Source organism: Thamnophis sirtalis, unplaced genomic scaffold (assembly GCF_051295495.1).
Source record: "Thamnophis sirtalis isolate CommonGarterSnake01/CBP01778 unplaced genomic scaffold, rThaSir2_p1.2 scaffold_3, whole genome shotgun sequence".
In the NCBI taxonomy this organism is placed as follows: Eukaryota; Metazoa; Chordata; class Lepidosauria; order Squamata; family Natricidae; genus Thamnophis; species Thamnophis sirtalis.
Genome location: NW_028261383.1, coordinates 35,079,534 through 35,092,061, shown reverse-complemented (window position 1 = coordinate 35,092,061; position 12,528 = coordinate 35,079,534). Strand labels below are relative to the sequence as shown.

The following is a 12,528-nucleotide window of genomic DNA, read 5'->3' as shown; positions in this document are numbered from 1 at the left end:
GAGGGGGGTTTGCAGGAAACAATTCGCTCCTTTGGTTGTTTCAAGAGTGGAAAGTTCTGTTTGCGACTATAAGAGACTGTGTGCAAAGTGTTGCCTTGTCCTGCCATTTAGAAACTAGTTATCTGACAGCTCTCCCAGCAAGATAAGATTCGTGTTGATAAATATTCCTCTGAGACTGTTTGCCAAGCCTTGCTGACTGAATGAAAGGAATTCACAGTTGTGTAAATAAAAGAGGTTTTGCCGGGACCAAGACTCTGCTTCATGTTTTTTAAGGAAGCCTTGGTCAGAACACCTAGTTGGCTTGCCTTGACTGATGAAGCTGCTTGGATGAGCAGCGAAACATCTCAAACTAACAACAAAATTTAATCCAGTTGCATGGCTGGTTGAGGAATTCTGGGAGTTGAAGTCCACAAGTCTTAAAGTTGCCACGTTTGGAGAGCCTGGTCTATGGCAGTATTCCTCAACTCCAACAAGATGTGTGGACTTCCACTCCCAAAATTCTTCTCCCAAGAAACGTTGGTCTGCGGTAGTCAAAAATCACACTAAGCCTGAAAGCACCTTTTCCGACTCTCAGATTTCATTAAAAGGCAGTTTTCTGTTTGTTTCTGTTTTGATCACTTCAAGCTTCTGATAAAGTGACACAGGGCTCATTCTGCCTTTCAGTCCAATGTGATAGTCAAACAAGGTGCCTCAGACTCTATCTGGAGTTTCCAAAGTTTAGGTGTTAGGTATTCCCTCCCCCCCTTAATATGGGAATTAAATTATATGGTGAAATAATAATATGTATAAAAGGCAGGGCAAACCTTTTTGGACAAGATTTATATTCTCTTATTTTATAAGCATGCATAATTTCTCTATTTCTGTGTGTGTGGGGGGAAATAAGAGTAATGGAGCCAGGATATAGGTTTAAAATGAGCAAGAGGCCCCTGGACTCTGTTGCCTTTCTTAAAAACTTGCAAACCTTAAGGCTGCACTAGTGATAGTCCACTAGCTCAGATGACAACAGGAAAATCTGGAGAATAGGAAAACAAAACAGAAACTGTATCATATTCCTGTATTTATTTCTTCAAAATATTTATATTCTGCCTAGATCTTAGACATTTTTTACAGGACATAATTTGTGCATCAAATAATAGCCTTTAGGTATGTCTTCTGTTTCTATATTTTAGTCATTTCTCTTAAAAGTTCATCCATTACCCCCCCAAAAAAGAAGTGATAAAACAAGACAGAGGCTTCCTGTAAGGGGGGGAAATCCCCATCCTTACTACAGAGTCAGAACTAAAGAAGCTTCTTGGATGAGAAGTGAAATGTCTTCCAGGAAAAACAAAGTCCAGTTGCCTTTTGCAAAAAGCAACTTTGGGATAACCATGACCTGGATGGTTGAGAATTTCCACAGACATCCTTACCACAAACAAAAATGATTTCAGATGAATTTCCAAGCTCCCACACATCACCTACAACTAGATATTTTGCTACAGGCTGGACTATTCCCTTTCCCCCTGTGAAGATTTGCATCATACATATGTTCTTTGAGCCCAGTACTATGGCACACAGCTTCAGTTCTATTCAGCAGTTAGAGAAATTTGTGTGAGTGGGTCCATCCAGAAGTGTGCTGATTGCCCACCTCCCCCTCTTTGCTGGCTCTGCCTCCTTACAAGGGCTTGGATACTGGCACCATCTGTAGCAGACTGCAAGGAACCACAACAATGATTTATCTTCTGGAGATGTGGAGGTGGTATATGGGCGTGACAGGACAGTTCCTGGAATATGAATAACAAGGCAGGAAAAGGGTCTTGGCACAAAGACTGTCCACAAGAAAACCAAGTTTTTTGTTTTTGTTTCCTACCATAAAAATCCACTTCGCATCGTCAAACTCTAAGATCAGAAGCACCCCAATGCATGGAGATTTAAGAAGACAAGAGTGGGATCTTAGCGAAGTTCTCTCCGGAGAACAGGAATTCCAGACTAGGATTAAATCCTTCAGCAATCTGCTCCAGAATAGATCAGTTGAGTTGGGACAGGCTCTGGGGTAGTGTCTGTTTCCTCATCTCCCCAGAAATAGGTGATTAAGTTGTCGGAATCCAGAATGGTGGCAGGCACAGTGTTCGCTTTAACTGGGTTAAAGGGGACCCCAGGGTGGGCTTTGTGGTGGTGCCTGGCCAGGTGACTCCGTTGAACGTAGCCCTTCTCACAGTGGGAGCACATGTAGGGCCTCTCTGCCTGGTGGAGCATCTGGTGCCGGGTCAGCGTGGACTTGACGGCAAAGCTCTTCCCACAGATTTCACAGTGGTAGGGCTTGTCCACCAGGTGGATTCTCTCGTGCCGGTAAAGCTTGGACATAGAACAGAAACCTTCCCCACAGACCATGCACTTATAAGGCCTTTCCACCCCATGTGTTCGCAAGTGCCTATTCAGGCTCCCACCATGAGTAAATGGCTCCCCACAAATGGGGCACACGAAGGACTTCTCCTCCACCACAAGAGGCATCGGGTAAGTAAAGGGAGCCGGGACCGGGTACGAGAAACCGTCCTCCCACAAGTCATTTTTTAAAAGGCCTTCCTCTCTGTGGCTCCTCTGGTGCCGGGTGACGCTTGTGCTACGGGTGAAGCTTTGCCCACAGTCGGGACATTTGTAGGGTTTCTCTCCCGTGTGGGTCATCTGATGGGTAAGAAGATTCAGATTCAAGCTGAAACTCCGCCCGCAATAGAGGCACGAGTACGGCTTCTCCCCTGTGTGGGTCCGCCAGTGTCGGGTCAGGGTTGACTTCCGGTTGAAAACCCGGCCGCATTCGGTACAGGGGTACAGTCTTCCTTCGGAGTAGAACTGCTGCTGGAAAGATGCTTCAAAGACGTCTCCAAGATTGTCCATTGACGCATCCCAGATTTCTTTTGGATAGTCACTTTGACAAAGCGCTGGTTTAAATGGGCTCTCCCAGGCCGGACAGTCCTCCGTTCCCTGGGAAAGGCTTCTTTCCTCAGGATCATCGAAAATGGTAAAATGGAGCTCTACCTGCTGATCAGAGCTCTCCGGCTGGAGGACGGACCTTTTAGCCTCGGCTTCTGGTCTGTCCTCAGCTGGGAGAGATTCCTTCACACTGGATGGCTGACCGGCTTTCTCACTCCACTGAACAGACCTATCCCACTGCCGTTCTGGGTAGCTCACTTCCCGTGACTCATCCCGTCCCATCTCACTTGCACAGAGTTTACCTTCAGAAATGCCCCCTTCGGATTCCTCCAGGATTGTAAAATGAAGCTCGACTTGTTGTTCAGAACCAGGTTTAGGGTACATTTCCACTCTTCTCTCCTGGGCCCTGCTGTCAGGTTCTGGGTGCCTCTGTAGCCTCTGTATTTCCGGCGAGGACCGGGATCGATCAGAATAAAGTAATTCATCATCTAGATCAGGCTGAGATGAGCTCTCAGGTCGTAGCTCTGCATCAATCCCACATGGCCAGAGTTTCCCCTGAGAAATGCCCCCTTCGGATTCTTCCAATATGGTGAAATGCAGTTCAACTTGAGGTTCAGAGCCCTCCTCCTTCTCTTGCAAAGTCTTCCCTTTGGTGTCCTTCATTGTTCCATCACCTGCTGAGAAAAAAAAAGAGTCCAGATATGTCAGCCCTTTTGAGGTAGCCCAGACCGGGAAACCAAAGTTAGAAATGATAATACAGTTAAGTCCTTGACTTATCTTTTTTTCCATTTTCAACATTCTCTCTCTCTCTTTAAAATAATGTTATTGGTTTATAATATAAATACAAACAAAAAGTACAAAAGCAAATAGTAGGAAAAAATAGGGAAGGGAGAAGAGTGGAAAAGAAGGAGAAAAAAAGAAAGAAAAGGCACTGAATTCCAACTCTTTTTGGTGCAATAGAATAGGGTAGTAACATCAAACCACGACGTTTTACTTTTACATAATAGTTTAAATAAGCACTCTCTACAACAACAAATCTATCGAATCAGTAAAACCCAAAATCAAAGTTTCATTTTTTTCTACCTCAAGCACAACGTTCAGAAGTGGTTTCCAGGTAGAAACAAAAATATCTGTTGTTTTTTTCCTTGATCAAAGCAGTCAATCTAGCCATCTCTGCTAACTCCATCAACACCAGCAAGTTAGTCCTTGATTTATGACCATTTTTGGGACCAAAATGTTTGATGATAAGGGAGTAGCGCCTACATTTAGGACATATTTGCTATGGTTGTTAAGGAAATCACTGCAGTTGTTAAGTGAACCATGTGGTTGTTAAGGGAATCTGCCTTCCTCCACTGGCTGTCATATATTGGGGATGGGGGTGGGGAGAAAGGATCCTTTATAACTAAAGCCAGATATCAGAGAATAGCCTGGAGCCTGCATTTATTCCAAATGCCTATTGTCACCTAAGCAATGAGAGGCCATTTCTAAATCTGTTCATGCTCCATTCCTTTTCCGCTCTTCCACTCAAAGGTCTCATTTTCATTAGCATGCAACTGTCTTTTCTTCCCCCTATGTCTGTCTGTCTGTCTGTCTGTCTGTCTATCTATCTATACTGTAAATACTGTGTGTGTGTGTGTACGTATGTATGCACACACACACATACACATATACCGTATTTTTGGAGTATAAGATGCACCAGAGTATAAGACACACCAAGATTTTGAAGAGGCAAATTTAAAAAAAAAGGTAGGTAGATAGAGGGATAGAGAGGGAGAGAAAGAGAGAGAAATACAGTAGGTAGGTAGGGAGAGAGAGAGAGAGGGTAGGTAGGTAGGTAGATAAATGAATAGAGAGAGAGAGAGAAATAGAGAGAGAGAGAAATACAGTAGGTAGGTAGGGAGAGTGTGTGTACATAGGTAGGTAGAGGGATAGAGAGAGAGAAATATAGAGAGAAATACAGTAGCTAGGTAGGCGTTTCTGCTGGCACACACTTGATATAATTCTCATCAATCAGTTAAAGCGCTTTCCAAAAGGGAAAAAAAGTGTTTGCACTCTTGCAAACCTCACAAAAATGGCCCATTTTTCACGAAAATGGGCCTGGTTCCCTCCCCCACCAAAAGGCATGAATAGTCTTGGGAGGGGGCTTGCAGAGTGCTCCTGGTAGGGGGGCAAAAATGAGCAAAAAACATCCAGTTTTCGTGAAATCGGGCCATTTTTGTCAAAACAAATTACATGCATAGCCTTATGGAGGCTTATAGAACGCTGCTGGAGGCTGGGTGGGGGGGGGAGGGAATAAAATGGCCAGTTTTTTGCTCATTTCTTCCCTCCCAGCCCCCAGCAGCTCTCTGAAAGCCTCCATAAGGATATGCACAGCCATTTTGGTGAAGGGGCAGGGCTTCAGGAGGTATTTGGTGTATAAGATCCACCCAGATTTTCAGCCACTTTTTGAGGAAAAAAGGTGTGTCTTATACTCTGAAAAATAGAGTACATACATATACATACATACATACCGAATTATCCTAAAAATACGAGTTCCGGGTGTAGTTATAAAAAAGAGACAGACATTGGGATCTCCGTAACTTAAAATATATTAACACTTAGCTTTTTTTACAGCTGCCAAAAAAGCCAACACAGTTCTAGGCTACATAAACAGAGGGATAGAATCAAGATCACGTGAAGTGTTAATACCACTTTATATTGCCTTGGTAAGGCTACACTTGGAATACTGCATTCAGTTTTGGTCGCCACAATGTAGAAAAGATATGGAGACTCTAGAAAGAGTGCAGAGAAGAGCAACAAAGATAATCAGGGGACTGGAGACTAAAACATATGAAGAACGGTTGCAGGAACTAGGTATGTCTAGTTTAATAGAAAGAAATACTAGGGGAGACATGATAGCAGTGTTCCAATATCTCAGGGGTTGCCACAAAGAAAAGGGAGACAAACTATTCTCCAAAGCACCTGAGTGTAGAACAAGAAGCAATGGGTGGAAACTAATCAAGGAGAGAAGAAACTTAGAACTGAGGAGAAATTTCCTGACAGTTAGAACAATTTATCAGTGGAACAGCTTGCCTCCAGAAGTTGTGAATGCCCCAACACTGGAAGTCTTTAAGAAGACGTTGGATAGCCATTTGTCTGAAACGGTATGGCTGGGGGATTCTGGGAGTTGAAGTCCACAAGTCTTAAAGTTTCGAAGTTTGGGCCCGCCTGCCTTAATCACTAGACCAAACTGAACATACCAGATATTAATACTGTTAAGGACAGACACTACACTTAATCTTAGTCAAAATTGTGTAATTTATATAGCTGCTCATTTCATTCAAGAACTCTTGAGTGGAGAATGAGACTAAGACACATCGCCCTCTTCATCATTAATAGTAGCAGAACTCATCTACCCACTTGAGCAAAATGCCTGAGGAAACTCCAGGTCTTCATTTTGTTCATACATAACCTTGGAGTAGCAACATGCCTCTTGAGGAATATGGCCAAAGCAATCCTGCCTTCTCTCCACCCTTTGCTTATTTTTTTATTTTAGATTTTTAAAATCCCGCCTTTATTATTTTTTTGTCAATAAGTCAAGAGAGCGAACATACCTAATACTCCTGCCTCCTCCTATTTTCTCCACAATAACCCTGAAGTGGGCCTAGAATTCACAGTCTCCTGGCTCTTAGCCTGGTGCCTGAACCACTAGGCCAAACTGACTCTCTTATGCCACTTGAGTAAGCATATATATATAGTGCCACTGCAAGGATGGCAACAGCTATTCCTTCCTTACAAGGATATAAAAGCTCTAGTCATCACGGTGATTTATAGCCTGATACTTCAAGAATTTAGGAAAATCCCTTTCAGGCCTCCTAGAATGATGGCTACTCTTTTATCTTCCACTAGCAAATTCTACAGCTCTCTGTTCTGAGTCTTCCATCATGTAAATTCACAGAACGATTTCAGCTTCTAATATTGTGTGAGAGAAAAAGACCCCTTTTTTATACTGTGTGATTTTTTTTTAACATATAGACATTCTTTCCTTCATGTATGCATTGGGGGGGGGGATAAGATAGCCACAGGAATGTGGAACATGGTGGCAATGTACACAATTAAGCATTGAGCAGAAATGGAAGGGAATGTCTCTTCTATTTTGTAACAGAATTTGGTGGAGCAGAATGAAAAACAAAAAAAGGTAAACACAGACACAAGAAAGTGTTTCTTTGTCTAACATGTTAACATGTAATTTGCTTCCATAAGGTGTAGCATTAGCTGTCAAAGGAGATGATATTACCAATAAAGGAGAATATTTGTAGCTCAGGGTGGAACTGTGGGGTCTTTGGGTTTCTCTGAGATTGGTTGTTTCCTTATAGACATTTCATTATCCAAACTAGGTAACATCATCAGTGCTAGTGCCAAAGAGCACCAAGGACCCTTTCTCAAGATGATATTAGCTACGGGAATTTGAAATCTCAATGTCAAATAGGGAATACCCACTGCAGAAAATGGAAAACATTTTCAAGTAGAGGGAATTGGAAATGAAGAATGTTGGATAAAATGAGTTTAATTTGTAGTTTAGTTTAATCTATTTCTGCCAGTCAGAAATGGTCTGCACTCGGGCAGTTTGAACCCGACTCCATGAGACATGGCGAGCTTCGGTTGCTCAATCCCTAGTTCCTGCCCAGCCAGCAATTTGAAAGTATGCAATATTGCAAGTAGATAAATGGGTACCACTTTGGTTGGAAAAACCTTGCTGCGGTTATGTTTGGGGAGAGCAGAAGCCAGCGTTGGACTTGGCCAGGCAAGGCAAGGTGAGATTGGAGGATGAGCATGGAAGAGTCAGCAACCTGAGTGCCACTGTCTCATTGATGTAAAACTAGATCACCCCCCTTTAATGCGCCAAGGATAGGTGCACAAACAGAATGAACTAGCAATCTAGGCTGTCAGGACTGCATTGTGCATCTAGCATGTGTAGATTTCTCTGACATTGTATGTCATATGCTGAATAAATAAATATGGATGATGGAATCCTAAACAAAATGGCCCTTTTGAGTCTGCCATTCTTGGTGCAATAGCTTCCTTCCCAGACTGATGTAATCTATCCTTGAACAAAAGCAGAGATACCAATTTTTAACCTTACCACAGGCATGTATCCATCTCAAGTTTGATAAATGGATTTGCTTTGGAGGCAGCATGCATAGATACTCCCTTCTACAAGAGCTTGACTGACGTTTTGCCAAATTCAATCTACTGTGGCAACAGCTTTCAAGCAAGGTTCAACTAAAGCATCCAGAATCAATGCCCAACACCCAGGATTTCAATTAGGAATGAAGGCAGGGATTTTGATATAAACAATCAGGAAGAGGTCAGGAAAAAGGGTGAGCAGACCTCAGTGATAGAGCACATCTTCGTGCATGCAAAATTCCCGGATTGCCTTTAAGAGGAACAGAACTTCTACTTCCATTAACTTTAGTCTGCAATATTTGGTGAAGGTTGCATTATACAAGGTTGCTCATTGTGGACAACCAGAAACTGGTAAATACACAACTTTTATTCTGCCTCTGCTGCTGACAGACAGTTAGGAGATAGGTCAGCCACCTTTAAACCAGATGGAAAAGTACTGTATTTTTCAGAGTATAAGACGCACATTCCCCCCCCCAAAAGGATGAAAATCTGGGTGCATCTTATATACTGAATACAGCACTTTTGGCCTCCCAAAACCTCGCCCATTTGCAAAAATGGCCATGCATAGCCTTTAGGAGGCTTATAGAATGCTCCTGGGGGCAGGGGAGGGCAAAAATGGGCCACTTTTTTGCTCATTTTTCCCCTATCAGCCCCCAGCAGCACTCTATAAGCCTCCTAAAAGGCTATGCATGCCATTTTTTTGAGAAAAAACGGGCCCATTTTTGGATTGTCTTTTGCTCGTTTTTGGGTCTCCCCAGCCCCCAGGAGCACTCCACAAGCCTCCTAAAGGCTATGCATGCCCTTTTTTGACAAAACAAAAAACAAAACAGGCCCATTTTCACAAAAAAACAGGCCTTTTTGGGGAGGTCTGCAGAGTGCAAAAACATTTTAGTTTGTCTCTTCAAAATCTTGGTGCGTCTTATACTCCGAAAAATATGGTAACCTTATATTAGGTCATTACAGGTAGTCTGACTTGCGACAACAATTGAGTTGAAAAGTTCTGCTGCTAAGTAAGGGTTGTTAAGTGAGTTTTGCTCCATTTTACATCCTTTATTGCCACATTTGTTAAGTAAATCACTGCAGTTATTAAGTGAATCGTGTGGTCATTAAGCGAATCTGGCTTCCCCCATTGACTTTACTTGTTGAAAGCTGGTTGGGAAAAGTTACAAATGGTGATCACATCATTTCCGGACAATGCAACTATCATAAATACATGCCAGTTGCTAAGCTTTTGATCATGTGACCATTGGCAATGGTTGTAAGTGTGAAAACTGGTTATAAGTCATTTTTCTTAGCGCCATTATAACTTCAAACCATCACTAAACAAATGGTTGTAAGTCAAAGACTGCCTGTATTGGTACCTTGCTATCAGACTTAATGGGTTAAACAAAAATCAAGAATATTCTCAATAGGAAATACAGTGAATCAAGGTCCATGTTTTAATTCACATTACAGAATTTACAAAAGTGGGACAGAAATCAATCTATCTTCAGTCAAAAGCTGGGCTTTAATTTTTCCAACCCATTCTCTTTAGAGTGCTTTCATGGACCATGCTATATAAAAGCAATACCACAATATTTGGGGCTACATTTTCTTATGCTGACTTATAATATTTAAAATGGCATAGATGTAACAAAATGCCTCTGTGCACCCGTGCCTAAAATTTAACTCTCAAATTTATAATCTTAATCCCATAGTACCATTGGTGAGGCAAGCAGTTTTGGATAGAACCCATTTCTTTTATTAGCAATACATCTGATTCCACAACTGTGGTCCATCTCATGCCAGCCTCAAAATCCCACCCACCCATTCAAAACCTGAATGCCTCATCCTGCATTAAAAACATGTTAATTAAGCAACAATATCTCAAATAGCATAACACCAGCATGCTAATGATCTAGTTTACATAACTGCACATGACTTTATACATTTTCCTGGCATTGAGGGGGATGGGTGGAGGTTAATTAAACCAGAAGGAGCCAGACAATTTCTCCCCCTCCCCAGGTCAACATTTATAAGAGCCTTCCAGGTGTGTTAGGTCACAATTTCCAGTTTCCTCAGACTTATGACATTGGCTGAAGATATCTGGAAGTGAACCAATTGGAAAACAGGGCACTAAACTTGGGAAAGCATTAACTTTTAATGTTTTCTCCCCATTACCCAGGGACGTTTTTTTCCTTCTTGCAAAGAAGAAACAGAATCAGGTATCTGCAAAAAAGAGTGTGCATATCTCAGAGAACTCAGTTCTTTTAAGACCATGCACACATATACACAAATTGATTTTTAAAAACCCATAATAACCTCGGCCATCTTGCAAGATGAAATATCTAAGTAGCTGTTTTAAGTTTCACTTGTCTGTGAAATATGTCTTATTTTATACTCCTTTATGTGATAAAAGAAACTCCAGCTCTCCTCACAAATCTACTTTAGCATCATCACTACTGCCTTCCTATGCATAATAGAAAGAAAATTCAGGCATCCCTTAAAAACGAGCTAATATGCTTGACTAAGAAACAGACAGGAACTTCATACTGCTAAATGTATCAAATAAACCTCTTTTCCTAGTTTGGACAATGCTGTTTTCCAACCAATAAAGTTAAAGCTAATCCAACTGTTCCCATGTTTTCTAGTTGCAGCTTCAAGATCATTAATTGATCTAATTAAATGCACTGTGCAAAACAGCACCATCGTCCTCTGCAGTTGCTGTTCACTGCTATCTATTTTTCTTCCCCAGGGATTTGGGGTGGTGGAAAACATGAGGTTATCCCTCTCCAATGTGATGCCCCTAGAGATTTGAGGCTTCATGCAAGATCCATTTCTGAGAGATTCAAAGTCTGGGATGCCAAGCTGGGGCAAGGGGTGGGAAGGAGCAGAGGGGGGGGGCACCTGATACAGGTGGGGCAGAGCTTTAAAAATTCCCCCAACTTTTGCACAGCTATGGGTAAGCTTTCCTTTCCTTACACAGCGTTTCTTCAGCTATGATCCCCGGAGGCTTGCAAACAGCAGAAATTCCTTCCATGCTGACAACATCGCTTTGTAAGGAGTGGAAATCTGGGTAACAATTCTAGGCTTGTTCTTTGCAAGAGGCCTCGCTTGGGTCCATTACTTTTTTTTTTTTAGAGAAGCCCCAGGCTATTTTCTCCCAACCAGAAATTTGGAAGAGGGAGGCGGCGCTTCTGACTCTTTGGGGGGAACGGCACCATAAACGGGAACGGGCGAGAAAAACCCCACTTTCTGCACGGCCAAAGCAGCCGAAGCAGTTCCCACGCGAGACGGCGCAGGGCAGATCGCGCGCCCGGCAGTGCCCTCCGCGAATCGCCCGCTGCGGGCCCCGTGAATCTTCCTCCCGCGGGCCGGGCTAGTGGCCTGTACGGCCACCTCACCTTCTCCCTGCATCCTCCTAGGGCATCTGGCTCGGCCACGACGAGGGAGGCGGCCGAATGGCCGCAAAACCTGGGCGGAGCCCCCGTGGATGGTTTTGGCCGGAGGGGAATTCCCACCTCGGTGGAGCAAAGAGAGACACAGACCGACAGAGAGAAGAGCAAAGCGGAGGCTGGAGGACCGAGATGGCTCCACTGATCGCCAGCGCCGCGCGGTGCCGGTCGTGGATCGGGAAAAAGGAGGCTCAGCTGCTCCTGCGGCTCTCCGGGCGAACTGACTCCCGCTGATCCGGATGCAGCAAGCGCCCGAGACAGGAAACTCATCCCGGCCAGACGCTGGGCGGAGAGACGAAGAGAAAGCGCAGGCCCTCGTGCTCGGTGGAAGTCGCCGGAGCCCTCTGGTGGCAGCGGAGCACGGCCTGAGTAGGTGGGCGGGAGAGACGGGATGGGAGTGGGGGGGGACACACATACAGCAGTCCGCTTTTCGGCGGAAATCGACAGGAGGCGTGCACACACGTGCACGCACACGCACACCGCTCGCTTTATGCCAAGGGTTGCTCCCGGGTCAACATCCAGAGCATTGGTTGCGAAACGCGCGGCTCCTGATCGTTTGAACGCTTTATCTTCCAAGCGAATCGACCTTGGACGGTTTTTCCTTCGAGGAACGTCTTGCAAGACCGTCCCCAAAATAGAGGATGAAACCTAGTTTAGGATCATGATTGTAACCATATAGTCTCCACAGTAGTGGAGTTAAGTAGTTAAGGACCACAAGATGAGGGACTTTTGCAGGGGCACCTTGTGTTTAGGATTGCAATGTCAGACAAGGGGGTTACTATTCCTATCTTCAGGTTGGTACTAAAAATTTTCCACCCCGTTTTTCCTGCAAATGTTTCTGAATAACCCCTGAGGTAGGCTAGACCAGTGGTCACCACTGATGGTCCGTGGATCACTGGCGGTCCGTGAGAAAATGTATTTCCATTGTTTATATTGCACTAAATACTATTTATCTTTTTTAAAACTCATATTAGTGGTCCGTGGGATTTAAAATTATGAATTTAGTGGTCCCTGAGGTCCAAAA

At 43.7% G+C, this 12,528-nt stretch overlaps 1 protein-coding gene across 4 annotated transcripts; it reads right to left on the bottom strand.

Moving 5' to 3' along the window:
• Nucleotides 1-1,044: 1,044 nt before the first annotated feature.
• On the bottom strand, nt 1,045-11,729 carry LOC106539759 (uncharacterized). 4 transcript variants are annotated; one of them, XM_087708619.1, is made up of 2 exons: nt 11,598-11,729; nt 1,045-3,581 (listed from the first exon to the last, which is right to left on the bottom strand). In XM_087708619.1, the coding sequence occupies exon 2, from the start codon at nt 3,565-3,567 to the stop codon at nt 1,981-1,983; it is 1,587 nt and encodes a 528-aa protein (XP_087564745.1). In that variant the 5' UTR covers nt 3,568-3,581; nt 11,598-11,729; the 3' UTR covers nt 1,045-1,980. The 4 variants fall into 4 exon arrangements, with proteins under 4 accessions (XP_087564745.1, XP_013910111.2, XP_087564743.1 ...); XM_014054636.2 differs by having other exon boundaries at nt 1,045-3,578; XM_087708617.1 differs by having other exon boundaries at nt 11,571-11,685.
• Nucleotides 11,730-12,528: the final 799 nt, after the last annotated feature.

What these genes read in the sequence shown, in the direction of transcription:
- LOC106539759 (XM_087708619.1), bottom strand. Translation starts at nt 3,567, where the DNA reads ATGAAGGACACCAAAGGGAAGACTTTGCAAGAGAAGGAGGAGGGCTCT.